This window comes from Leptosomus discolor, chromosome 1 (genome assembly GCF_034619465.1).
Source record: "Leptosomus discolor isolate bLepDis1 chromosome 1, bLepDis1.hap2, whole genome shotgun sequence".
Lineage (NCBI taxonomy): Eukaryota > Metazoa > Chordata > Aves > Leptosomiformes > Leptosomidae > Leptosomus > Leptosomus discolor.
The window spans coordinates 217,486,878-217,513,917 of record NC_141391.1 but is presented as its reverse complement, the minus strand read 5'-3'; the positions used below and the strand labels follow the sequence as shown (position 1 = coordinate 217,513,917).

Below are 27,040 nucleotides of genomic sequence, written 5' to 3'. Positions count from 1 at the left end.
ATATGCAACTCCACGGCAGGGAGTAAATCCCCGGGGAGAATTTGCATCAACCACCTTTAAATAATTTCTATGTACAGAACCGGAGCCAACCTGCCCCTGCCACCGTCCTGGGCGCAGCACCCGAAACCCACCGGGAAGTCGGGGCTGTCTCGCGGAGCACCGGGATGCCCAAACCGGCACCGCAGGGGCCCGGGGAGGAGCCGCGTCGTGGCTTCGCTTCCTCACCTGCAACGCAGAGACGTGGGGTGGGTCGTGGCTCTGCTCCCCTCCTCGCTCCGGGCAGCGCCGAGCCCGGGCCCTCCTGGCTCCGGCTTCAGGAGTTGGCCCCGGGGGGTGGCAGAGGCAGAGCAGAGCTGCGGGAGCAGCTGGACACCCCCCCCCCCCCCCAACTCCCTGCCTGCCACCCTGCAGACATTCTGGGAGCTGCTCCCCCATTTTTGGGGGGAGAATGGGGTCGATGCCAAGCTCCTCCCTTACCAGTAGCTTCTTCGAAACGGGGCAGCCGCTTTCTCCACCGTCCCAAGGAAAGCGTCGACGTCGGCGACGAGGATTCCTTTGCTTTCAAGGACCTCCCTGCTGAGGCCGGGCTTTTCTGCAAAGGAAAGAGCGGCAGCGTGAACGCAGACAAGCCAAGCGAGGTTGTTCCGAAACCTACAGAAAACAGCCCCAAATCCCACTGCAGTTATTTCCGCTCTGCCAACGCCAGCAGATGGAACAGCGCCGCTTCGCAAAACCAGCCTCGGCCCAGCGAGGCCACGACGACAGCGCGACGTAAAACCCTCCAGAAAAACCGCCAGAATTTAGCAGACCTCCAAACCCAAAAATTAAACCTTTGCAATGAATCAGCTCGCCCCTGACCCGCACCTCAAATAAGTGATTCTAGCAGAAACAAGGAGGAAAATGTGGGGGTTTCTTGTCCTTTCCCCCACCAGGCCAACTGAAGATGGTGCTCAAGGGGGCTGAGGGCACCAGGGCAGCGCCCGGAGCCCCTCCTCACCTGTGAGATACACGGCGAACCTGGCGCTGACGTGCTGAACCTGCAGGTTCAACAAGCACCTGAGGGACTCGCATTTGGGGGGCGAGGCGGCGTCGCAGGCGTGGTAGTGCAGCACCTCGACGAGGTCGGCTCCTTGGCACGACTTGAGGATCAAGTGTTTCTTGCGGGCGGTGGCGTCCACCCTGCTGGGAGAGGGGGCGAGGTGAAGTGGTTGGGGGGGGGTGTGTGTGGGGGGGAATGAGCAGGTATGACGGGACCTGCCCCTCTCCCATGGGTGTTTCTTCCAGCCTCACGGGTGCTTTTGTGCTCCCTACCCCGCGCTACACGGAGCGGCAGGAGCGGCACCGTGCGGGTCATGCGTGCAGCGGGAAAACAAAACGACCCCTCGCTCCAGTCGGCTCCGACGGACTGGGTGTGCTGGTTTTGGCTGGGACAGAGTTCGTTTTCTCCGCAGCAGCCCGCAGGGGGGCTGTGGTTTGGATTTGTGCTGGAGCGGGTGACACAGGGATGTCTTCGTTGCTGCTGGGCAGCGCTCACACAGCGCCAAGGCCTTTCCTGCTCCCCACCAGCGAGCAGGCTGGGGGTGCACAAGGAGTTGGGAGGGGACACAGGCGGGACAGCTGACCCCAGCTGGCCAAAGGGACATCCCCCACCGTAGGACATCACGCTCGGCCTATGGGGGATGAAGGAGGAAGGGGGGGATGCTCGGAGCCCAGTCACCGTGACGGAGCCCTGCTCGCCTGGAGAACCCGCCTGCGACGGGAGGTGGTGGATGAATCCCTCGTGTGCGCGGCTTTTGCTTTGCCTGTTGAACCGTCTTTATCTCAACCCACGGGTTTTCTCACTTTTACCCTCCCAATTCTCTTCCCCCATCCCACCGGTAGCGGGAGCGAGCGAGCGGCTGCGCGGGGCCGAGCTGCCGGCTGGGGTTAAACCACGACCCCCGGGGCTCCGCGCTCTCTTGCCACAATGGAGCCAAGGGACACCACGTGAGTGACGGAGCACAAGGAAGACACTTGCTCCACAGCAGCATCCGCTGAGGAGGCCGAGTCCTCCTCGCACAGACTACAATGAAACACCTGACCCTGAGATTCTGCGACCCCTCACTGCTCGAGGACTGAAAACCACGTCTTCGGAACGATTACTTTGTGCTGTCACCATAAAGGCTGAGTGTGGAGAGGATCTGAGACCTCTCCCCATTTGTGCAGCATTTTCTGCCCAGACAGACCAGACCAGTTTCCTCCTTGTTACTAGAAAGCCGCCCTTTCTGGCCCGTGGTCTGGCACTAACAAAGGCAGCCTTGCCCGCTAAAAACCTCCCTCTCTGAGCTCAAACGTGATGAAAGCAGGACATTTCACTGGACAGTATTCACTGTCTGTCTTTTCTTCTTGAAACGGCATCATTTAAATACGTGGTGGTGCAAATAACCCAAAACAAGCAGCAAATAGCAAGAGGAGACGTTCTGCTTTTCCCAGCAGGGTTTGATTTGAGGCGCTCCCCACGACACCCCGGTTCCTCTCCACATCGCACACTCAGAGCTCCTCATCGCTCCCCCCCCCCCCCCCTCAAATCCCACACATGATGGGACAGAAAAAGAAACGGCAAAGAGATGGTGGGGCAGGGAGAGGCCCGAGAAGGTACCCCGAGCTCCCGGTGTATGTGCAGGAGCTGGTGGGAAGAGGAGCTCAGTTCGCAGAGGCAGCTCACGGAACGTGCAGCTCCTCAAACGGGAAAGTTGTGCCTTTCCTCAAGGCCCTGGCAGGCTGCAACGCTCCCAGAGGGTGTCCCTGCCAAAGCGAGGGGGGGAAAAGGCCTGATGGAGATTCAGCGGGGTGCAAGGAGCAGCTGCCAGAGCTCTGCCTCATCCCCGATCACGCGCAAGGCACAACGTTTCAGGCCATCTGAGCCTCTCCACGTCCCGCTGCTCCCTCTCACACAGGTATAAAATAATCCATCGCACTTGACTCGCTAGTGCTGGAATGCTGACCTCCAGCAGCTCCAGCCTTGAGGCACACAGGCTCTCGGCTGGTAAGAAAAGTCCTTAAGAAACAAAAATCTTCAAATTCGTCTCGTAAGAGGCCAACGCCCGCCCCGAGGCACCTGACTCGCCCCGTGTCCCTGCGCAGAGCGCCCTGATGGGGACACCACGCTCCACCCCGGCGGGTACGTCCTCACCGCGGCCACGAGGACAGCAGGGATGAGGGAGCTGCCCCCGCAGAGCTGTTACCTGACGTCTTCTCTGAGCCTCTTGCTCTCCTTGTAGTGAAGGAGCCACTTCCACTTCCCACTTCTGTTCAGCTTCTCCAGCACCTTTACCACCTCCTTCAGTTGGCCTGGGGAGACACCAAGGGCTGGAGGGTAACCAAGGGTGGAAGGGGCCGCGTGAGGGGGGTCTCTGGCCCAACCCCTGCTCAAAGTTGGGCCACTTGAGGTTGCTCAGGGCTTTGTCTAGGTGAGGTTTGAAGATCTCCAAGGATGGAGACGTACAACTTTGGGTTGTGATAACTGGGATCCTGTCCTGGCGTCTGAACGCACTCGCTGTGAATTTTTTTCACCCTAGTATCTAAAAGGGTAAAGTGCAACTTGTTCCTGTCACCTCGTGTCCCAGCGCTGCACATCTCCAGGACGAGCGTGGCTGTTTTCGCCGCCGCTTCCCATCAGGGAGGTGAAGGTCCTCCCTCCTCCAGGCTGAGCAACCCTGCTCCAGCCCCTGACCCTCTCGGTGGCCCCCGCTGTACTTGGATGTTTTGGGGGAGCCCTGACCCGGACCCACAATCCAGATGGGGTCTTTGGTGTCAAAGAGGGGGAAAGAATCCCCCCTGCTAAAAGCAGGAGCGGAGGACGCCGATGGGGGGGTGTCGGCAAACCAGCACACAAGGCCGGGAGACTCACCCAGCGTCACCGTTTCCAACACCTCCTCGTCTGACACCACGAAGCCACCGGTATGAAACAGCTCCTGGTACGTGTGACCTGTTATGTCCTCGGGGCTGTCCACTCCGGCGAACGCCACGTTCGGGCAGCGCTTTAGTCGCAGCAAGCACGGGACCTGCTCAAAGCAGAGACGCTTTGGCGCGCGCGGCCGCCTCTCGACGGCGTCGCGCGCTTCTCCGCGGCTCAGCCCCGCTCCTGGGGGACCCAGGGAGCCCACCTGGGTCACCCCGACACCCAGGTCTCCAGAGGCCAACAGCAAAGCCCTGAAGGGTGATGCGGGGAGCTACAGGCAGCTCAGTCTGCTGCAATATTCACCGGAGCCCACGAGCCAAAGCCCGGCTGAACGGCTCCGTTACACAGGATAAGCCCAGCCCGACTCCCTTGAGCTGGCCTGCTCCAAGTGACGTTATTCAGCTGTCAGAAATGGAGATGGAAGAGAAGCAGAACTGACAGGCTTCGTGTTTTTAAAATATTTAGCACCTCTTCAGCGGAGAGAACAGTGTATCTGCAGAGACTGACAATTAAATCTGCAGCTATACCTAGTGTAAAATTAAAAAAACCCTTTAAAATGGATCCTGATCTTAAAAAAACACATGCTGGTATTAAAAAAAAAAACCCAAATGATGGACTCGGGCCTTACGTTGTGGATGTGCGAGGAAATGTCCTCGTTCCTGATGACAACGAGCAGCCGGTCGGTGTCCAGGCGCTTCGCTTCGCAGAAGCTCCGAGGTTCGATCTCCTCGCAGCCGTCCTTCTTCAGCAAGGTCTGAAACAGCAACCGTGGGAGAAGGTTTGCACGGAGAATATATTCACAGCGGCGGAGCCACGGTCCTGGCACACACGTGCCTGGGGACAAGGAGAGAGGAACAAGCCAGCGACCCCAACCAGCCAGCCCACGGTGTCCGTCTGTCAAAGGCACCGCGTGCTCCAGGCCGGGGCTCCGGCGGAGGGAGCAGCCGTTTACCTTTGTGGGCAAAAACCTTTCAGAAAACCACCTCGAGCATCTCCCCGGGCCACGCATCCGGCCTCTTTGCTAGTTTGGAGCAGCAACATCTTCCCGCGCGTTCACCCTCCCCAAATTTCCAACCCTTTCATCGAGAGCTCATGCCAAAGCCACCTCGTGGGGGTCGAGTTTGGGCTGCTCCTGCACGAGCTCTGATCTGGTTTGGCCCAGGGGATGGTCAAGTGATGGGACAAGAAGAAGGTGTGCCAGGGGAGGTTTAGATTGGGTATCAGGAGAAACGTCTTCACTGAAAGGGTTGTCAAGCACTGGCACAGGCTGCCCAGGGAGGTGGTGGGGTCACCATCCCTGGAGGTGTTCAAAAGACGTGTAGACGTGGCGCTGAGGGACACGGTTCAGCGGTGGACTTGGCAGTGCTGAGCTAAGGGTTGGACTCGATGCCCTTAAGGGTCTTTTCCAACCTCAGTGATTCCAATTTCTGGCAGTGGGGGTCGAGACGAAAGAGCAGAGGCAGCTCCTGCCTTAAGGGACCCAAATGCCACCCGCGCCAGCCCTCCGCCTGCTCCTGCTGCCCTCGGCTCTCACCCCAGCGCCACCCATCCCCGCGCCCAGGCCGCCGGGGCTGCCTTTTTACCTTCACTCTCGCAAAGAAAGGGTCCTCGCCCGTCTCCACCAGGTAGAACATCGCCGTGCGGCCGCAGGCCTCCTCGGCCACGCCGCGCAGGCGGGAACGCAGGGCGCTGCACAGCTCCGCGATCATCTCCTCGCAGGCGGCCGTCCTGCCGGGGAGGGATGGGTACCTCCACTCGCCCGTGGCCTCCTCCCCGCGCGCCGGGACCGGCCCTCCGCCCCGGCTCCCCGCCTCAGCCCTGCTCAGCACCACCCTGCGGAACTCGGCGTACTCGTCGAGGATGACGGCGATGTCCCCGCGCGAGTCCTTCGGCTGACGATCGTATTTGAGCTTGCTGAGGTGGAAGGGAGCCTGGCTCGGGGGTCGGGATCGGCTCCTCTCGTCGGAGAGAGGGTCCTGCCACGGGGTACGTGGCTCCCCAAGCCAGCCCCTTCGCTCTCGCCAGCCGAGCCCGCTCGGCCGCGTGTCTGAGGGCAGGATCGTCACCTGCAAAGGGCTCCTGCTCCGTGGGGAGAGCGGGACGGGAGCTTCTCGTACAGGCGACGTCTCAGACATCACCCGGGGAGAAAAGTCTTGTGGAAAGATGCTTTTGGAGGTAGAAAAGGGTGGTTTCCCACTCCTTAGGATTTGTTTTAGCTTATAATGGAAACGGAGACACTCCATGTCCAAAGTGTGCTCGGTGATTTCCTCAAAACCCTCCCAAGTCCCCATCAGCGACCTTAACAAAGGAGACTGCCCCGCATGGTGGCCGCGCCTCTTCAAAGACTGCCAATTCCCCATCCTCTCCTGGCACTTTTTGGTGACCACTAAGTTCTGGTAGTCCTTGGCGATCCCTTGGCTGTCCCGAAGATTGACGTAGGGTGGGACGTGCCCGCTGCTGGTTTCCCCCGGGCCGATCGGCCAGCCACGCTCAGCCCCCGAGCAGCTCCCCTCCGCGTCCGGCGAGCCCCAGTCCTCGCCGAGCCCCTCCGTGTGCACCGAGGAGTCACCGTTAGTCCTTGTGTCTGCAGCCCCCACGGATCTCATCCTGCAGGAAACCCTGGCTGTAAGCGGGGACCGTGAAGTCCTCCCGGAGCACTCCTGGTCCGAGTCGCCGGAGAAAGCCTCAAACAGATCTTCAAAGGGCAAGGCCACGCGCCTGCCTCTGCTGGGGAGCGCATCCGGAACGTCCTCAGCGTCGCTCAGCTCCGGGCTTTCTCCAGAGAGGCCCCTGCGCCCACGTAACGGCAACGTTGGGAAGGGGAGAGCGAGGATTTCTCCCTCTCCCACCTCTCGGCGCGGGTCAGCGAACGCGCCGGACCCCTCCGCCTCGTGCTCGCCCCGGTTGCGCCCAGACCGGGGCTCGCGCGGCGGCACCAGCAACTCCCCGGCTGAAAAAGACGCCGGGCCGGCAAGAGGGGCGCTGCTTCCTCCTTCCGAATCCTCACGCAGGATGGGTTCCTCCTCCCGGCTCCCTGCCACGTCTGTCGCTTGGCCCCCAGGGCTGGCAGAGGCGGAGCGGGCGCCTGGGGGCAGCTGTGCCACGCAGCAGGAGGTGGCGGCACGATCCGGAGCCAGGCTCGCGCTGGGGGAGCACGTCTCGGGGTCGACACCGAGGACCGAGCCCAGCTCGACGCTGCGCAGACCCGCCTTGTGGTCGTGCAGAGGAGGAGGGGGCATCGATCCCACGTCACCTGGCACCAGCACACCCACAGGGGAGCGCTCCACCGGCTCTGCACGGCAGGGACCGGTGTCTTTTTTCCCCTCTTCTGCCCGTTGGGGCTTTAAGGAGCCGTCTGGGCTCTCGGCAGCCACGCTCCCCTCTGCAGCACCTACTCGCTCGCCGGGCTTCCCGCGTTGGCCGAGGATTGGCCCCTGCTGGCTTTGCTCTAACAAGTGCTGGGGGTCTGCGTCTCCACCACGGGGGAGAGCATCCTGCTGGGGGGGGGAAGCAGGAGCTGAGCCTCTGTGGGCAGGCGGGGACAGAGCGTTTAGGGAGCTTTGCTGCTGCCTGGGGTGCTCCTTCCCCTCTCTCACCAAGAAGGAGGGCTCTGATTCCAAGAAGTGATGAAGAGACACCTCCAGCGCTGTGTTTTTGTCACTCCCAGGGGTCTCCTCTGCACCGAGGCACACATCATCGCTCTCCTCAGCTTCAGAGTCTCCTGCTATGGCTGTACAGCCAAAGGTGAAGCCCCGGCCATCATCTGCTCCCGAGGGCTCATCCAGCACTTCTGTGCAGTTGGCAGACGGGCTGCTACGCTGCTCTTCCACCAAAACCTTGTCCTCGCCTTGGTTTGATTCACCGGCGCTCGGCGAAGCGAGGTGAGCACAAACATCACCTCCACGCCCTTGGGAAAGGCAGCTGCTCCCTCCCAGGTCGCTCCGTGATGGCGACTGGACGCTTCTCGTGGCCTCCTGGTCCTCTGGAGCAGCCCCAGGCTCTGTTGCTCCATCCAGAGACGTGAGGCAGACGGAGCTGGAGTCAGGGGACAAGGTTAGTGACGCTCCCTGGCCGTGGGGTGACTCAAGGCCAGCTGTGCCGGCAGCTTCGCTCCCAGCAGGCGCCCGCCTTTCTGCAGAGGGCGCCCGATCCTCGTCTTTCTGCTCCAAGCCAGCCCCGAGCAGCTCTCCAGCAGGTCCCAAGTCGCCCGTAACGCTGTCTGGCTGTGCCCCACCGACAAGGCTCGGACCAGATGGAAGCGGCAGCATCAACCCCCTGTCACGGGGCGACCCCGCATCGGCTGGACCGGCCGCACGTGCCAAACCGACACCGTTTGTCTCCCCGCCTGAGGTGGCCAGAGCCTCCCAGGGCTCTTGCAGCGTGTCCAGGCTTGGTGCCACCGCACCGGGAAGGCCCTGAGGGCCAGTCCCAGTCCCATCTGACAGCGCTGGCGTGGATCTGCCTGGGCAGGGGGACGCTAAGGCAGCGGGGCTGGGCACAGGGCCGTCTCCAGGAACGCCGAAGTCCTGCAGACACGCCGCATTCGCTTGCTTCCCCTCGCTGCCTTCGTGCTCCACGTTGTCCTCAGCGCTTTCAGAAAACGTTAAACCAACAGGCCCCAGGACTGTGCTTTCATATTCAGAGTCCTCCTCTTCCTTTTTTCCTTCCTCCACCTCTTCCTCCTCTTTTTTTGGCTGTCCAAAGGGGTCTCGTGATTCCCTGCCTTCCCCACTGGCTCCACGGGGCTTCGCACTTCTGGGACTCGTTCCTAAGGGCGTCGAATCACAGGCACGTTGCACCCCGTCGCTGGTGGCCCAGCTGCCATCCTCAACCTCCGCACAGCGTCCAGCGTCTCCCATGCTCTCCCCGTCCTCAGGAGGACTGGGGACACCCCCTGACCCTGCTGCCCACCCGCTCTCCTGCTGCTCTCCGCACCCACGCAGCACGCACGGGCCATCGCTCCAGGGAGCTGTACTGGAATTTGGGGCTTGGGTGCACAGGTTTTCCCTGCCCGGCGCAGCTGGGGGCTCGCCGGCATCGCTGAGCTCCTCGGAAGGGCTGGGGGCAACTGTAGCGTCCGGCAGTCCCTCCCTGGGTGGCTCCTCCTGAAACAACACAATTCAGAGGTTAATCTTTAAGGGAATCCAACGCAGGAGCTGAAACACCCGTGCAGGAGGAGGTGGATATTTTACATGCTCAGACTTTGCAAGTCCAGCCCCTCCAACAGCACCTGAGGACATTAGTTTGTCTCCAAAGCACATCCAGGCTGAATCCTTACTTCGCATAAGCCACTACCATCCCCGTTGCAGCCAGCAAGCAGAGCCCCACAGACAGCCAGGGAAAGGTTTAGAAACTTCCTACCTTCTTCACACCATGAAATGGCTTAAAAATAGGCCAAACTGCGCAGGGGCCATCAACCGGTGCCCAGAGGTAACGCCCGTAGCAGCATCTCTAATCTCTACTGAGTTTACCTGTCCAAGCAAGCTATACGGACACTGTGGATAGTGATGCCACTGATTTCCTCCCCAAACACTTCTGCCCGCTCCACAGCGCTAAAACCAGGTGGTAAATAGCACGGGGATATTTTTTCCTTCGTGCAAAACAGCGGCAGCAGTGTGGCAGCTGCCCGCTTGTTCGGAGCAGAAGTTTTAACTTCAGGTCAAGAATTCAGGCTTGAAAAATACCAGCAGGCACCCAGGTTTTATATTTACCCAAGTACCTCCCCTCCTGATCATCTGCAGACCGTACAAACTGTAAAAATCCATTTAGAAAACCCTACCCAGCCTGGAATATTAACTACCTTCACCAGAGGGGCGAGGGAATTGTTGCAAAGCATTGCGCTGCCATCTGTGGGGGGGAAACCTCTCCAAGCCAGCCAACCTCAGCTCTCCCAAACCAGCAGAGGAAAGGCTGTGCCATGTCCCTTGACACGTCCAGGTGACCATGGGGAGACAAATGCGGCTGCCCACAGGAGACGGGGCAGGCTTTTGAGTCACGGTCTGGGGGGTTCGTGGTTCCTCTCCTCCCTCAATGAAGCGCGGGGCTGAGATCTCATCCGAGCTCACACGGCTCGCAGCTGAAATCAGCTGAACAGATGCTGAGCTCGACACTTTTAATTCCTCTTCTTCTTCTTTGGGATTCCTCCCCCTTGGAGAGCATCCATGTCAAGGCCCTGCTCCCTTGGGCAGGGATAGATACGGCTCATGCCAGAGCCTGGGGATGCCAGCTCAGTCCAAGAGGACATCCAAACCCAGACTGAGGCCTGAAACCTTCCTTATGGTGACTCTCAGCATGTCTGCGTGGCTGTCACTTGGGGCAGCTAAAAGCTGAGGGACGTTTCTGTCCTCCTTTGGGCACCTCCACTACCTGGCTCTAAGGGAGCCCACAAGCTCCACTCCCCTCAGAAGATCCTACTCCTCTAAGCACAAAATGCATCGTGTGCCCCGTAGCCTCGTATCACCCAAACCCCAAGCTCTTACCGCAGTGACAGTCGAGACATCAGGCGCCTGTTCCTCAGGAACAACCGCTGGCTGCCTGTCTTTCACAGCCAGGCTCTCCTCGGCACATTCAGCGAGGGAAAAGCTCTCAGAACAGCTGGTGGAGGAAGGCTCCTCCTCCTCACAGGGCAGCTCCCCTGAAGAAGATGATACCGTACTATCCACAACACCAGGAGTCCCATCAGCATCAGTCTGAGAGTCTGCAGGGCTCTCCTCTGGGTGGAAAGGTCCCTGGCAACGTGTGCTGCGATCCAGAGAGCTGCTGGGAGTCTGGTCAGGATCTGACCGTGAGTCTGCAGGGCACGTCTCCAACCCAAAACAGTCCTCACCATCATCACTCAGCTCAAAAAAGTCCCCAGTGCTGTTTATTGAGACGTACTTCTCGGGGTTGCTGTGCTCCACCACCTTCCTCGTGCTGCTCAGGAGTTTGCTGGGTTTGCTGTAGAAGAGAGCCACCCACATATGAAGTATCAGCTTCAACTCCTCCACGTCATCGGGCAGATCAGGGTCCCAGGGCCTGGAAGGGAAAGCAAACAGAGCCTGAAACGTCTTCATCCTCCCTCCTGTTGACCAGCACAAGGCAACTCATCTCCTGGTTCCCCCCAGCACCAAGCCCCAGTGGAGGGGGGCTGCAACCAGCTGCAGACACAGACTGATTGATGTGGTTTCCAGCTTGTTGAAAACAAGAGAGAAGCTCGCAGCTGCAAAGGAGGACTTCTGCTCATGGCTCTAGGTACCAATTCTAGCTGCAGAGCCACGGGAATCATGAAACAGTTTGGGTGAGGAGGGACCTGTAAAGATCATCTAGTCCAATCCCCCTCTGCCATGTGGGAAGATGCCAGGGACACCTTCCACTGGAGCAGGTCGCTCCAAGCCCCATCCAACCTGGCCTCGAGCATTTCCAATGACGGGGCAGCCACAACTTCTCTGGGCAACCTGCTCCAGGGTCTCACCACCCTCACAGTAAAGAATTTCTTCCTCACGTCCAAACCAAACCCACCCTCTCTCAGTTGAAAACCGCTGCCCCTTGGGTAAAAAAAATCTTGCCTGGGTAAAAAAAATCTTTGTCTTTGCTATCAGCCCCCTGTATATATTTAGAGGCTACAATAAGGTCTCCCTGAAGCCTTCTCTTCTCCAGGCTGAACACCCCCAACTCTCCCAGCCTGTCCTCACAGGGAGCTGCTCCAGCCCCTGAGCATCTTCGTGGCCTCCTCTGGACCCGCTCGAGCAGCTCCGTGTCTTTGCTGTGCTGGGGGCCCCAGAGCTGGACGCAGCCCTGCAGGGGGGTCTCACCAGAGCAGAGCAGAGGGGGGAGAATCCCCTCCCTCGACCCGCTGCCCACGCTGCTCTGGATGTAGCCCAGGAGGCCGCTGGCTTTCTGGGCTGCGAGCGCTCACTGCCGGCTCACGTCCAATTTGTCACCCACCAGTATCCCCAAGTCCTTCTCCCCAGGGAAGACACACCAGCTTTAACACAGCCAAACCGAGCATCTAAGCATGGGGGGCGGGGGGGGGGGAGGGGGAAGTCACTTATCATGCAAAGCAAAGCAAAAAAGGCAAAGGAAGCCCCTTCCAAAAGCGCTCCAGACGTCCAGCAAGAGGCAGGTCCCCTGCAGACGTCCTTCCAGACCGACTTACCCGTGCAGGGCGCGGATGACTGTTTTCTCCAGGGCGTCGTTGGTGTACCTGCTGTCCAAACTGAAGACGTACTCCGTCTCCCAGTGGCACGTCACCTTCACGGACTCGCCGCAGACGTCCACCGTGTGGGACTCGGCGAAGTCCTCCTTCAGCCTGGGTGAAGGCAGGCTGCTCCTGCACCTCATCGCCACGGCCTCAAAGGGTCTCTGCAGGTGGGTGCTGTTCTGCTGGTGGCGGAAAGGCAGGACTTTGCCCACCAGGGGTCCTGCTCGGGCGTTCCTGGTCCCGTTTCTGGAGGGTGCTGGTCCAGGGTAAGGGGCACCTCTGGGATACATGTGTTTCTTGGAGTGCTCGGGCATCTGCGAAGCGTAGGAGTGCTCAGCGGAGATGAAGGAGTGCTTGTTCACCTCAGCAGATTCTGGAGTCTCTCTTGGAGGCAACGCATGGAGTTTTGAAGGGCTGGGGTTCGTGCTGTTCTTCTTGCTGAAAATCCCGGGGCTTTTCTCCCTGGGAACAGAGGCCAAGTCATTTAAGTCTATTTTTTCAGCAAGAGGAAGCTTCTGGTTTGGCAACGCTTTGCTAGGAGAGGTGGCTCCCTTCGCCAGCTTGTCCACCCTGTGGTATTTGTGGTCGGAAGCAACACGCAAGGACCTGGGCTTGCGATGACCCTGCTGCTCCTTCGCGGAGTCGCTGGAGGGGCTGGGGGACGCAGCGCTCATCCCGCTGTCCCTGGGGTTAAACGAAGGGATACAAGAACCCAGAGCCAGATCAGCCAACAAGTTCAAGGCGTGGGACTCGTAGTTGTTCCCCTTCAGATCGAAACCGAGCTCAGCAACGGCGCCTGGGTAAATCTCACTGGTCTGGCTATCCGCTCCGGGGCACTGGGAAGAAACTTCGCTGGGGAGGACAGACAACGGCTCCTTCCACTCTGCGTGAGAAAAAGTCAGAGAATTAACGAAGGCCACACAGCTCTGCCTAGAGAAGGGCTTCAAAGCAGGCTTTCAGTTTGGCAGGAAAAAGTCTCTCTCCAACGTGGAATTTGCACGCTTCAAAAAAAAAAAAAAAAAACCCCAACCCATCTCCGTGGTCACGCAGGCCGTGGCTACTACAAAACGATCCAGAGTTTGGAATTTAAGCGATTTCAAGAAGGGGGTTTAGTCTCAGAAATAAACAGCACCGATCCAGAGCGAACAGAACTTCCCTTGGCCTCTCCGCAGGGTGGTTTGGCCACTTAAATGCAACCTGAGATATTTCAGCTGTTTCCTTCACCCTTCTTTTTTTTTTTTTCTTTAAATTTTCTTCTAGTTTGAGTATTTGCAGTCTTCACAGATAAACCCTGTGCTACGCTTTCAATAATCCACAGTTATAAAAAGCCTCAACCCTTCGAAACACAGAGAAAAACCACCCTGCCCTCACGCTTCCCACTGCACACCCTCTCAAGAGCACAACCCGCCCCTGAGCTGTACCTCAGAGCACAGGCAGAGACCTAGGGGCTCCCAAAGGCAGCCAGAGCACAGCAAGTCAGTGTTCATTTAGTTTTCAGCCTTAAAAACGCCCCTCACCATGGCTCCAGGCCCATGCTCATAAAACCAGAATGAAGTCATCAAACGAGGTTAATGCCTTCTACTAAAAAAAGCAGAAAAATCTCTCAAGTAAAACCTTATTAAATCACATCTGCGCTAAAGTCCCACACGTTACATTTAATTTCCTTGATAACCGCATAGTAAGACATATAAATTGGGTAATTTTTTCTGCTAAACACTCTTATTTTGCATTTTTGGCAGACCCTGGGATTCAGCAGGACCCATCTGACACCCTGCCTGCGCGAGAGCACTGGCCAAATCTGCTCCGGGAACCCCCATGGGACAACGGCAACAAGGGCCAGCGTTTGATAACACCCAGGCTGATGGAAAGTGCCATGTTTCAGGACCACGTGGCAATAAAAGATGGATAAACCAGTCTTCAAAGCCTTCGCCTCCCCCAGGAAGGGGTAAAAGAAAGACCAAAGACAGATCTGAGAAAGGACATCAAAGCCCAAGTGTGAGAAAACACGATAAATGAACCGAAAAGGACTCTCCTGTTCCATCATTTATTTTGGCAGCGAATTACTGGTTCTCAGTTTAACAGCAGGCTCCCAGCCAGCCCCTGCAGACGCCACACTCGGGGGCTGTCCACGCTGCCTCTTAAATCCACGGCAGTCTGTCTGTGAAGGCTGCAACAATTTGACCCTTTCTAAAATGACTGGATTTACAGCACAACGGCCTAAAAACCCAGGCGGACGCTGGCTACGAGCGGACGTTATCACGCTCTGCCCATGAGCCGCCTCACCGCAGTTTCAGAGCTCAGCAGTGAAAAAATCGGGCTTTTTTAAGCCATCTGTTGCCAAGGGTGGAACCTGAAGGCTGAGGAAAAGACTCGGGAAGAGACCCCGCGGGGTTTGTGCGCCCCGTGACGGCGACTCGCACCGTCGCCTTCGTGGTTTACACCACCGTGCCTACCCGGGGGCCTGCAGGCTGTGGGGCAGCAGCACCCAGACCCCAATCCAGACCCTCAGCACTAAACGTTAAGGCCCTTTGGCTGCTGCCGAACGTCCTGGTACCATCAGCCGGTCGTGCCCTGACCGTGACGTTGGATGGCTTGGCTGTTAAAGGAAAGATTTCCACAGGGAACAGCACTCTTACCGCTTTCTGCTTGCTTTTTGGCTTGAGGTTTCGACGGGCTGTTAGCCACACTTTTCAGCGTCTTACTTTTCACTGGCTTCGTGACGGTCTCGGCCACAGGAAGCTTTTTCACGTCTGGGTTCTTCAGTGTCTTTGGTCTTTTTGTTTCCAAGCCAGGATCGTCGGGAGCTGAGGTTTCCTTCTGAACAGGTTCAGACTGTGTTTTGTGCACAAATTCTGCAGACAGGACCTCCGCACCTAGGACAGGGAAAAGGGAGGGCATTTCTTTTGGTTTGAGACAGAGTCAGATTAAAAAAAAAGGAGTAATTGCAAAATATCCGGCCAAGGAATGTGGAAGGATTGCTTTAGAAGTGATTGGCAGCAGCAGGGTAGTCCTCAACGACTTGATTTATGCATCTGATCTTACAAATGGGTTTGTTAGTGATACATGCCATCAGTAAGCAGTTATCAAAAATCAAGCAGCGCTTCTTAAGCTCATGAAAAGCCTGTTTTCCTGACCTAGAATAGGTGTTCTCCGGGGATAAGTCACTCTAATTCCTGCCTGGAACACTTGCACCCTGAGGGTACTTATTTACCTCTCCAAGAAGCACACAAGAACCCCTCCCAGATCCATCAAGCAATGCCACCCAGGCCTGAGGCAACGTGCCTCAGGACAGAGCCTGATGGACTGAATCACAGCTGACTTGAGCCCAGAGCGGGCAGACGCCGTGCCACCCGCCTTTCTGCCCCCCGTGACGTACGTAGATGCCAGGAGAGGTTCTTTTTGGATGTTTCCAGCCACGTTTCATCACCAAGGTTGAGATTGACCTCAACCCACTTTGAGCACCTCCACAAATCAGATGGAGGCTCAGGCCAGCTCAGAAGGACACCCTTAGTCTATCCTCAGCAGTGTGAGAGAGGAGCCTCCAGAGGACCACTTCTGCCGTTGAGACACCTCCCACGCGTGGCTCGGGCCAGATACCAGCTTTCAGCAGAGCAAGTTGGGTGTCATCAGTCTCGCACTTCGTGTTCCCTCAAGGCCACAGCAAGAAAGTTGACTCTCAGGGAGTCACAAGGTGACCACGCCGGGTGGCTTGACTATCTAGGCAGCCTGTGATGACCATGGCTTTGGCAACTGCTCCTTGCCTGAGCCATCGACAGCCCGTGGACAAGGGATGCAAGAACCACGACCTGGCTGACGCCCCCGTGCACGGTCCCCCGTAAGCAAAGGAAGGAAATAGCACGGACCACTGCACCGAGTTGCAGGCACCTTCACCGAAATCCCCTGTCAGAGCCCTGGGCTCTTCCCCAGGTTGAACAAGAGCCTGTGGAGACATCACCGCAGACCTATTAGGATGCTCTCGGGAGGTGTCTGCTTGCTCCGGGCACCTTGGGGGGGACGGTGAGGGGACTAGCGAAGCCTGAGTATCCCAGCTGGATCCCCTGGAGAAGCAGGGGGAAGTCAGTCCCATTTATGGAGCACCTACCTCTTTTCCTCCTGTGTGGAAACTGCAAATTGGCCAATTTAAGCATGGGCTCGTCGGAATTGGCCGTGAACCCTGGCTTTTTAGGAAAAGAGAAAGCGATGTTGATTTTCTTCTTCTTGGTGGCTTTCCTGTTCCTGCCGCTGTCCCCCACAGGATGCATTTGCATCTTGAGGGGTGACCATTTCTTCCTGCTGCTGGTCACAACGGCTCGGCTGGATTTCCTCCTGCTCTGCTGCACCCACAGCTTGCTGGCTGAGCTGATGTCTTTTGCGGGCCCTTCACCACTCCGGTCCAGCCCCACAGCGGGCTTGGGGTTTTCACTTTTGATTTTTATTTCCACTGCTGTGTTGGGAGGAAAAGGGTCCGGTGGCCCAGCTGAAGAGACGAGCGCTTCACAATCAGCCTTGGAATCGCAGCAAAGAGACTGAACAGCACCAGACAAACAGCCCAAGGCAGCCGACATTTCCAGGGTATAGCTGCTGGGATCCGAGAGGTAACGCTGCAGCTGGGAGAAGGACTGCTCTGAGGGCTTTTCGAAGGGATTAGTACATTCACCCTCAGTTGGTGAGAGGAGAGAAGCGAGGGGAACTTCGCTGTTTTGGCCAGAGGTGGGCTGTGTATCTTGATCAAGCTTTGCATATTCCTGCAAGTGCTGTTTGATACGTATGCTGGTACTGACTGTGTCCCCCCAGGAAGAACTGGTGGCTTTCTGTAAGGCATAGCGAAGTCCAGGCAAAACTGAGGCTATTCTTAATGAGATGTCACTATCTTCCCTTTCATCTTTTGCATCGTGCTTTTCAACTGCGAAAGGAAAAGAAGAGAATTTTACTGATATTAAAAAAGGGTTAAATTCCCCACCTCACCGTTACATGCAAAGAGAACACGAAAGCCACGAAAAAGCCCCAGTAGCCAACCTCCAAAAAGCCATCCCCAGGGGTGCTGCCCTGGTTTGATCGATACTTGCAACTGCTGAAGGCAAAAAAGAATTGCACATCGGAGTCAGAAGTGGATTACACCGAGATGAAGGACGGCTGTCGTGTCAGCCAGCCCCGTTCTGCAGGAAACGACAGGGAGCTCGCACACACAGTGGTCCAAATCCCGTCACTCCAGCAGCTCTTGCTACACCCAACATTTAGGACAGTCAGAGCTCTGAAAATACACGGGTTTTGTTGTTTGTTTGTTGTTTTTTTTTTAAACCTGACTAAATGCAGGGTGTTCAGACTAGCACCATTTTCAGATCACTTGCGTTACGTCCCTGTTCAGATGCAACTCCTAAGCAGCTCCATCGCTACCTGCCGTCAGTGGGGGTGGAGGCACTTCACATGAAGACACCACAGCGGTCCTCTGGAGCGGGATGAGGAACACAGACTTCCCCAAGCAGACCTGGGGACTGTGTAAACAAAGAACATGAATCCCCGGGGTGACTTTCTAAAGCTGGAGGACGGATCCTACCACATACACTACGCAGTATCATAAAAGCCTCGGGTTTAGCTCCCAGGAGGGATCAACGAGTCCCAAGGCTCGAGGGTGGTGTCACCGTGGAAGCAGGCTCTGCTTGGCATAGCAGCATCCTCTCGGTGTCTGGAAATCCCTGGAGAGCCAGTGTGATAGGCAGAGCCTGTCGGTCGAGCCTCCCTCCTGCACAAGCCAGACTTCTCCCAGCTTCGTCTCCTGCAGCCCAGCACTCTGCCGTTGGCGCTTCGCACCCGCAGGTTTGGCCCATCTGCGCGTTACGACCCGACTCCCGAGGTTTCTTTCGGCTGCAGGGCCAGGCTGACGACCCCAGTTCCCCGTCACGCCTCTTCCCAGCGAGGCAAAACCGTTTCTCTTCCCCTCCCAGCGGCGTGATTTTCTTCCCCTCTTGGCCCTGCCTCGCGCTGGCAACGCTGGTCCTTGTTACCGGTCAGCCCAGGCCTCCCAGCAAGCCAGCTCCCCGCCGCCTGCCCCCGCTGCTGGCTCGGGAACGCTGCGGCACGGCGGGCTGGTTACGCCTGCCCCACGTTCCTCCCGCCGGCTGATCTGGACTGGAAGGGAACAGATTCGGAGGCCGCTCGTTTCAAAACAGGAAACATTATTTGTGCTTCGAGCCCGAGCTGAGATGACTTCAGACGTGGCTGTCTTTCACCCTCCTTCCCTCTTCGCGTCTCCCCTGCACCTCTGCTGTCTTCGGCGACCGTCTCTTTTCAACCCCAAACTCCTGCTCAGCTCTGCTTCACAGAAAGAAGCAGCCCTAAAGGAAAAAAGGGGTCGTAACCCCAGCAAGGAGAGGTCTCAGAGCCCGGGGACAGCCAGAGCTGGCTGGTGTAACGCCGCTCGCGTAGGCAGAACAGGACAGGACACGCAGGAGTCCTGCTGGCAGCAGAGGGAAAACATCTGGAAGCCACCAGCGTTCAGATCCCGACACGTAACAATGTCGAGCGTTTACTCGCTGTTATCCTCTCCCCCTGCCTCTTCACTTTGTCACCAGTTGCCCTCTGGCTGCTCAGGCTTTGCCTCCTCTTTAGCACCAACACCAGCCACAGGCAACAGCTGCTACAGCCCCAAACCTTCCTCCCAACCAGCTGCTCACACCACCTTCGCTCTGGGATGCTCCTTACACCCCGTGCCCTCTTCCGTCTCCACCACCTTCTTCCACAATAACCTTCTTTGTGCTAAATGCCTCCTTGCCCTGTTCTCCTCTCCCTCAGCATACAGTGCTAAGCAGTCAGCCCTTCAGGAATAGATCCCTCTGCTCTGGAGGGTATTTTCTGCCTGTTGCAGGGCTGCTCAGCAAGATCTCAACAGCTGGGTGGTCAGTTCCCACCTCCAGCCTGCTCTCCGGGCATTCTTCCCCTTCACCTCACCCAACTTCAAGCCCTCGCTTCAGGCATCACAGCAACAACCTGATCCCAGGTTTGAGCTGGCACTTTGGCTCTTCAGGCTGCCTCAGGAGGGGCCCGTCTCTCTCCTAGAAAAGAAACTAGAGAAGCTGCCGTGCTAACACAGCCACCAGCAGCACGTCCTGAAACTCAGTCGGCTGAATTCAGGCAAGGACATTCACACCCTGCGCTGCCAAGCTACCATCATGTCTTCACCGGACTCACAAGCCCACTTTGTGCGCAGATCCTGAAGGATAAATTTTACAGCTGTAGGTTAAGCACCGAAAAAGACAAAGCAATCCATGCTCGGATGGGCCTGTCGACTCTTCTGCCAAGTTTATCTTCCGGGGAGGGGAGATGGGTATGTCCTGGGCACCTCCATCGTCATCACCCACACAAATACCAGTGTGTGCTGGCACAAACAGGCTCTTGGCTTGTCCCTAAGATGACTCAACAAAAAGCAAGCCAGAAGTTAGGCAGAGCAAAAGGCCCCTGTTTATATGTTGTTGCTTGGGGCTCTGCAAGGCTGGAAGTATTACTGGTGGAGGAGGAGCAGTAACTTCCTCGATGCCCACAAGAGGAAACTGTAGTGTGAGTATTTCCACAGAGACACCACCCGGCAGCAAAAACAGGTACAGAGAAAACTTGAGGCCAATGCAACAGAGGTTAAAGCTCGTTATTTCAAGATCTGCAGGTTCCAACTGTGCCACCTTTATTTTCTCCTATTTAAAGCCTCTGTGTTTGCTCTGCACGAAAAGAAGGACGTTGTGGAGCTGCAGACAGCCTGGATGCACCTCTCAGGTCCCAGAGCTGTGATTCACCTTGATGGCAGCAAAGCACCGTGGCTCTGCCCAACACCATCTCCCCGCCTCCCTCCCTCATCCCACACCCTGACTGGTCTCATGGCTCCCCTGCCAGCATTTACGGATCCCGAAGCACAGAAGTCACACAATACAGCTGAGCCTCCAAACACTCATTGCTCTTTTAAGGAGCAACGCCCCTTCCTCAGCCCTCCTCTCCCTCCTCACACCAGGGGCAACCTTTCCCAAAGTCCATTTTGCTTATTTCAGCAGAAAACAATTCATGTGTTTTTTAGGGCAGGGTTTAGTGAATCACATTAGCTCCGTGCAGGGTCCAGCAAGCGCCATGTGTCGTTTCACCCTCCTGAGCACGGCTCCAGCGCCCCTTTAGGGCTGTAAGCCAGGCTCTGCAGGAGTCAGACTCCCACAGGCACATGTAAGACAGTTCAGGGAGCAGGTGCTGCTGAAAACTGACCGAGAGGGAGAAAAGTAATTATTTGTCACTCCCATCCACTTCCTACAAAGGGACAAGGACGTGCAGTGAAGGGGCAAGGCAGGGAATCTGGTTTAGAAGAGCTTAAAATGCAGCACAGCTACAGAGTTGGACTTCTCCCTCCTCTTTTAACACCCTTTGCGCTAAACCTGTAGGTGGTTCTGAGCAGAGAAATCAGCTCTTCAAGAAGAATGTGCCTGTGAGGACCTTCTGGTGAGGATCCCAGACCCAAAACACAGCGCCCGAAGCCGGCAAAGGGCACCTCCCTACCTCTCAGGCACACCGACCGGGAGGAGGTGAACAGAAACAGGGCCAGAAGGCTGACGGGCTCCTTGGGGTCAAACCCTACGAAAGAAAGCAACAGGTTTTGTTTAGACCGAGGGGACTGACCTCTGTCTCGAAAACAGAGCAGGATGTTTAAGCACAGATATTGGTTTCTACGTCGCCACGTCTTACCATCATCTCGTGCCAAGGCAGAGGACGTGAGGAGGATAAGGACTCCTTGATCTTGTAAATATTTGATGATTGCCTATAACGAACACACACAAAGTTAGAGCAACCACTCCCTTTCCTCCTTAGCACACTCTGTATCACACAGCATGAGTGTCAACAAGCCCTGGTTGCCAGTGAACCTGTGCCAACACCACCAGCTCGTTCCCTCTCGAGGAGGACACTGTTCGTTTCATGCCACTTGGGTCAACTGGGACCTGTAACCAAAAACGTTCCGTTCATGTTACTCAGCTCTCAAATTCCTCCCTTCTGTCCCTTAAAAAACAAATAAGCTTAGCCAAACTAGCTGTAATTAATGAACAAGGTTAATAATTTTAGTCCCTTCGCTTCAAAAGCCTCTGGGCACCTCAGCCAGGAATGGCTTTCTGCCGCCCAAGTGGAAGGTTTTCCCAGCAGGGACAGCAAAGCTGGACACCAGCGTCTGACAAAACACAACCGACCGTTCCAGCCAGGAGCCTGACTGAAGCTGAGGCCATGCAGCTTATTAGCAGCATCGGTATCCACGAATAGGTGAAAAAAATAATTTGCTGAGGCCAAGCAATGCCTGTGAGACTGTCTCAGAGCTGGATGACCGCACGTCTGAAAAGGTACGTGCACTTAGCGAGGCTTCTCTCGTGTTTGGGTGTTGCTCGGTGCCTCATCGCAGAGCTTGGCTTGGACTGCCTTTCCCTCCATGGGGACACTCGTTTGGATCTTTCTTCCACGCAGACACATCTTTTCAGGAAACTCAGAGGAACTTGTAACGCTTAGAGGGCTTGTAATGCTCTGTGAAACTTCACTGAGCCCGTTCAATACAGTCAGACATGAGAGGACTGGACTAATGCCCACTAATTTCTCCAGGACAAAACAGCTTTGGGAATGCTGAACAATTTCAGTGTAATATTCACTATTCAGAAGGGTAGCTCCTTGCTTTGGTTGTCTCAAGCCAGCAGAGCAGCAGGGATAAGAGCCAGCATCTCTCCTGCACCACTCCAGCTCAATGAAATAGCTGTGGTTTCTCACTGACAGGATCATTTTGAGGCAGGGGAGGAGGAAAGTCAAGCCCTAAGGCAGCAGAGCCCGACACAGAGCTGAGAGACACCCCTCAGCACCCAGAGGAGGGCAGCTGGCCCCAGGGAACCCCACTGAGCCCCAGCCACCCTTTCATTTTCACTTGGGCCCTGCAGAAGGTGGGAGCCTGGCCCAGGCACCACTGAAAGGGCAAGGAGACCGAGGGCATTTTGGAGATCGAGGGCATTTTTCATTCAGGCTTTTGGGAGCTGCCACCAAAGCGGATTCACCCATGGGCTGCTCAACAGGGGAGGGAAGAAGCACACCCAAAAGGGGCTGTGACCGATTCCTCGCCGAAATAAGGGAGATCTATTAATCTGGATGCATGAGGGTGTGGAAGCTCTAGGGACAACGATGCTCCTGCTGGCTTTCAATCCCCAACTGCTCGTGGCCACAACTCAACCATCTCCTCTTTGCCCACTCCTCTAGCCAGCTCAGCTCTGCTGGGCCGGGCAGGAGGCACGTTACGAACCCCAGTGGCTGCAGACACGGTGTAACGCACCGGGGACAAGCGGCTGTCACAGATCCCAGCAAGAAAAGCACTTGGACTCTAAAGTATTGATTAAAATGTCTTTTATTGGTGAGAACAGAAGGAAAAAGGGACAGCACAGATAAGCTTATGTCCCTTCAGACGCTGGGAAGCTCAAGATGCGCTGCAACACGGACTGATCTGTGCCCCAACCAGAGGTCCAACGGACTCTGCACAGCTCAGGGTGACCTGCACGTGAAGGGACACCACGATTCTCTTTGCTGTCCCCCCCTGCTTCTTTTTCTTTTCCCCCCTCATGCAGTTCAATCAATACTTAGAGAGTCTGAGTGCGTTTCCTACAGGGATCCACCACAAACACTCGCTCTGGTACGTTACACGCCCCGAGTCTGCAGCCGTGAATTTACAACCCTGAATCTCCAGGAAGCATCAGATGCGAGAGAGCGACCAGGAGCGGCAAAGCCAACCCCAAGGCGACCACAAAGCCCAGCAGAGACGCAGACGCCGCGCTCCACAGCGGGGGGAGGTTTATCCCTCGGAGTCACAAGGAGACGGGACAATCACACCAGGAACAAAAAGCCCCCGGCGTGCTGCAAAAAAGCCTGATCAGGGAACATCTCGCAAGGGAAACTCCCATTAAAAGGATAAATCTCAACATCTTCAGGGCTCCCAGAAGCCCAGGAGGTTTCAGCAGCGTAACGGTGAGCATCTAGCTGAGTGGGGGCTATTTTTCAGCCACGAGGGAGAAAGGCAGGCGTGTGACAGCTTCTATCTTTCCCTTAGTAATTCTCATTTTGGCACTGGGTGACTTTGCTTCTGCTTTCTTAATATATGACACCCCCTCGCAGTCTTTGTCCATCATTCTGTTTGCAACGCAAGGGGGAAAACGATGAATAAAGACAACAAAATAATCTCATTTGGCATAAACACAGCCAAAAAGGAGGTTTGCCTGGTGTAACACCTTCTGCTTAGCAGGGCATACTCACCCTAGAAATCAGCTCCCAGCTCATAGCGGGTAACCTTCAGTTAACACTTTATACAAGGAAAGACTGAAGGATGTTTGATAATAACAAAGCAGGGAACTAATACTCGAAGCAGGGAAATTCATTCCCATTTTGCATTAGTTCAGAATCTGTGAATAACGTTACCAAAAGTTTCAAGAGATCATTTAAAAGGCTGCTTTCCTCCCAGTTCAACAATGGTTTAAAATACTTACCAAGTCCTTTTCCTTGAGATTTTCTACTAACTGATCCATTTTATGTTGATCCTTATTTGATATTTCTACTTCGTACAGGCTGAAGTAAACACCCTGAAAGCAGACTGCAGACAAAAGAGAGAGAATTGGATGTTGAAACAGTGCCTCTTCCACGAACTCTGTGTTTCTGTACCAGGAAGATCGGTGGGCAATTGGTGGAAGCACTGGGGTTTAAAAAACTCAAACTTCTCAAGATTTCCTAAGCTGGTACACACATTCCTGTCGCAGTGAGTTTCCTCTTCAACCCTGGTTCACGGGAGATGTTTCTTATCTTATCCCCGCAGCTAACAAAGGCAATTTAACCAGTGCTGTGTGCTTCAACAGAGACAGGGAGCCTCTCAGAGGGAAATACCTCATGCTGACATGCATCCTCCCCTGCTATGGAGCATCCTTACACCACACACCGATCCCCAAAGCAGTTTAACAAAGGCAAGATCTCAGACCCAACCTTACCCCTCTGCATTCCACAGCAAAATTCTTCTCTTCAAGTATTTCCTCTCTTTCACCAGCCGATCTTAAGACCGTGGCTCCACGGCACCTTCATCAAGGGTCTCTGTGGCCTCCCCCCCACTTCTCCTGTGTCCTCCTTCCCTGGCTCTATCCTGTGCCCACCTGCACTATAAGCTGAACACTAACAACCCCCAAAACAGGCTGGCGGTCGGGCAGCCCGAGCAGTGCCCTGACCTGGCTCAGCAGAGCTGCTACACAGATGGGAGGCGACACTGCAGCAGTCCACGCTTATGTTGGCGCAAGACCACCCGAAAATGCACCCAGAGCTTCTGCAAGTCACATCCAGAGCCCTCCACGTGCAACCTGGGGTATCCGGGCCAGGGACTGCGCGTCCGCAGCCATCGGGAGCGAAACACCTCGCGGCTGAGAGCTGCCGGGCTCGTCAAACCTCCAACCCCAAAATCAACCAGCAGTATGAGCCCCTGAAGTGTCACCAGGCACAGGTCCCCTCCTCCCCACCCTGCCCTGACCAGGGCAGAGTGGCTGACTAGAGGGAAGCAGGGTCTCTTAGCACCACTAAGGTAGATCCGTTCTCTCCCTTCCCCAACTCTGTGCTTTTACTTGACGATTGCTGAGCGTTCCCTGCCTCTCCCCACGGTTTCTGGACTCCTCTCCCCTCTCATGCTGCCAGTCACTGTCACCACGAGTCCCCCTGAAGTCACAAGCAGGCTACCCGTGACCCACAGCTACTGCAGGCAGCCACATCTTTCGGCTTCGGCTGGCAGCTACCCCCACCCGCCCAAATGCAGGAGACACCGGGGCAGACCCCAAGAGGTGGAGTGTCCCTCACCTCGCAGGGAGATCATGTAGGAAGGGGAAAGTTTATCTCCCCGAATTTGCTCTCCATTTGCTCTCCCATCCCTCGCAGGATGGGAGCCCCAGTCTCTAAACAGGGTCTCCCACCCTGCCCTGTCCCAGGAACGGGCCGATTAAAAGGCTGCTTTGGGAAAAGGATTATATCACACCAGGAGACCGTAAGAAGTGTGGACAGGGGAACATGCCTGTGCTGCCTTGGCATTTCTCCTTCCTTATCTGCCATCAGCCACCCTTAAGACAAGCCCCAGTGCTACGTGGACCTGAGCTCTGACCCCCCCGGGGCAATTCCTCCGGCACAGCACAAGCACATGTCCCTCATCAGGCCAGCGGGTTTGGCGCTCACCTTCATTCTCAGTGTAATTTCTTTTCCCAAATGCAGCTTCTGGTAGTTTTTTCTTCAAGTCAGACAAACCCATGACGTGGTTAATGTCCAAGTTGGGAGGCCTGTGGGGATAAAGCAGCAGATGGGGAGATCACAAGCATAAAAGGCTTCCAGCATGAAGCACAGCGAAGGGTTCCTGGTTGCCCTGTCACTGTGAAACCAGAGAAAAGAGCTCTAGAGGAGCCTGGGGATGGTGCAGCTCGATTAGCACTTGGCTGATTTGAGGATCCTGTTTGTAAATGCCTCCAAACACTGATACTGGTGGCTGTGTTACGGGCTGTTTCAAACTGCTGCCTGCTGGTTGGCTTCTGACGACCAAAGATTTGAAATATTTCGATTTTTTTGAACGTTAGTTACCTCAATATTTTGTTTGCCCTTGTGCCCATCTGTAAACACAACTGGCTGATCGCACGTGCACCGTCAGGAAGCCCGCTCCTCACAAGGACAAAACTCCCAAGCAGGAATAAGTGATTTGGCACAAACATCCCAAAGCGGTTTACAAAGCCAAGTGACAAAATACAGCCGTTTCCAGCTGCCATCTCGCGTCCTCATCCAGCTGCGGCTGCAACACTGCACCGCTGGCTGCCCAACCCCCCTTCCTGACGTTGATGATTGCCCCGACAGCGCTGGTGGTAAGCTGGGACAGCTGCAAGAAGCTGCTGATCAATAAAGGGATGGGGCAGGAGACACAAAACTGGTTTTCACTGGTACCCAGACACCCAAAGGCGTAACGCTTCACACTCCACGAATCGTAGAGAAAGAAGAGAAAAAGGGGTAACTTACAGCTGGGCTGGAATCGCGGAGCTGTACGGGGTCCTCAGGGCGATGTTGCACAAAAGCTGGCCCCGGATGGAGAGCTGCCCCCTCCACGGACAGTACAACGCTACAGGCAAGAGGGAGAACGGCTCAGAGAAAGCAAGAGGAGAGGGCAAACAGAGAAAAGCACATTTATAACCCAAACCCAACCACCAGCTGCTCCTACCTTTGTGATGAAGGTCAGGTCTAGAGAAAAGGGAGAAAAAAACCAAAGGAACATTTAGCAATGGGGAAAGGAAAACCAGCCCACAAAAGCGAGGAGGTATTTTGGAACGACAGCAGATCACTCACAGGCTCTCTCTGGCTAAAACGGGCATTTCCTTGGGCTCCCTGTACTGGCAGGCGATGACTATGTAGGGGCAGATCTGCCTGGGCCGCTCGGCAGCGCCGCCATCGGACACTTCGTACACGTAATACTGGGGGGAGAAGGGAAACACGGATGAAAAAACAAGGTGAGGGACGAGCGAGGCGCCCGGGCCAGCACCACGATCCCCGGCAGCCCGTGAGCGAGCCGTCCGCACGGTCCTGTGGCAAACCTCTACCTGGCTCTGCTTGAAGGCCTGGCAGGGGCTGGTCTTGGAGGGGGCGTTGTTCCTGCTCACGGCGACGTGGCAGTCATAGCCGGGAGACGGGCAGGTATAGCTGGTCGTGTAGTTCTCAGATACCACCTTGACCTTCCCCTGTGCCAGAAAATTTCCCCCCCAAAAAAGAGAGAATACGCAGCACTGTTCGCGGAAACTTATTTTTAAAGACCCCTGGATTCTCCTTTTTCCCAAAAATAGTGTTCCTGGCAGGCCTGCCACCGCTGTGAGGGGAGTTGTGTGTATTTGTGTCCTTTCAAA

At 56.0% G+C, this 27,040-nt stretch overlaps 1 protein-coding gene across 2 annotated transcripts; it reads right to left on the bottom strand.

Annotated features, from left to right (window-relative positions):
- Positions 1-473: 473 nt before the first annotated feature.
- On the bottom strand, positions 474-26,797 carry TASOR2 (transcription activation suppressor family member 2). 2 transcript variants are annotated; one of them, XM_086475090.1, is made up of 19 exons: positions 26,741-26,797; positions 26,490-26,614; positions 26,365-26,384; positions 26,166-26,265; positions 25,344-25,444; positions 23,636-23,739; positions 20,829-20,901; positions 20,643-20,717; positions 16,222-17,022; positions 14,756-14,992; positions 12,075-13,002; positions 10,420-10,954; positions 8,155-9,045; positions 5,524-8,091; positions 4,569-4,694; positions 3,890-4,043; positions 3,225-3,330; positions 998-1,182; positions 474-592 (listed from the first exon to the last, which is right to left on the bottom strand). In XM_086475090.1, exons 2-19 carry the CDS (start codon positions 26,513-26,515, stop codon positions 474-476), a joined length of 7,149 nt encoding a protein of 2,382 aa, XP_086331216.1. In that variant the 5' UTR covers positions 26,516-26,614; positions 26,741-26,797. The 2 variants fall into 2 exon arrangements, with proteins under 2 accessions (XP_086331216.1, XP_086331208.1); XM_086475082.1 differs by having other exon boundaries at positions 5,524-9,045.
- Positions 26,798-27,040: the final 243 nt, after the last annotated feature.

Coding starts and splice junctions, on each gene's coding strand:
- TASOR2 (XM_086475082.1), bottom strand. CDS start 26,515: ATGCCCGTTTTAGCCAGAGAGAGCCT. Junction 20,902..23,635: donor ATCTCAAGGAAAAGGACTTG/GTAAGTATTTTA, acceptor TGTTCGTTATAG/GCAATCATCAAATATTTACA. Junction 14,993..16,221: donor TCCACACAGGAGGAAAAGAG/GTAGGTGCTCCA, acceptor TCCCTGTCCTAG/GTGCGGAGGTCCTGTCTGCA.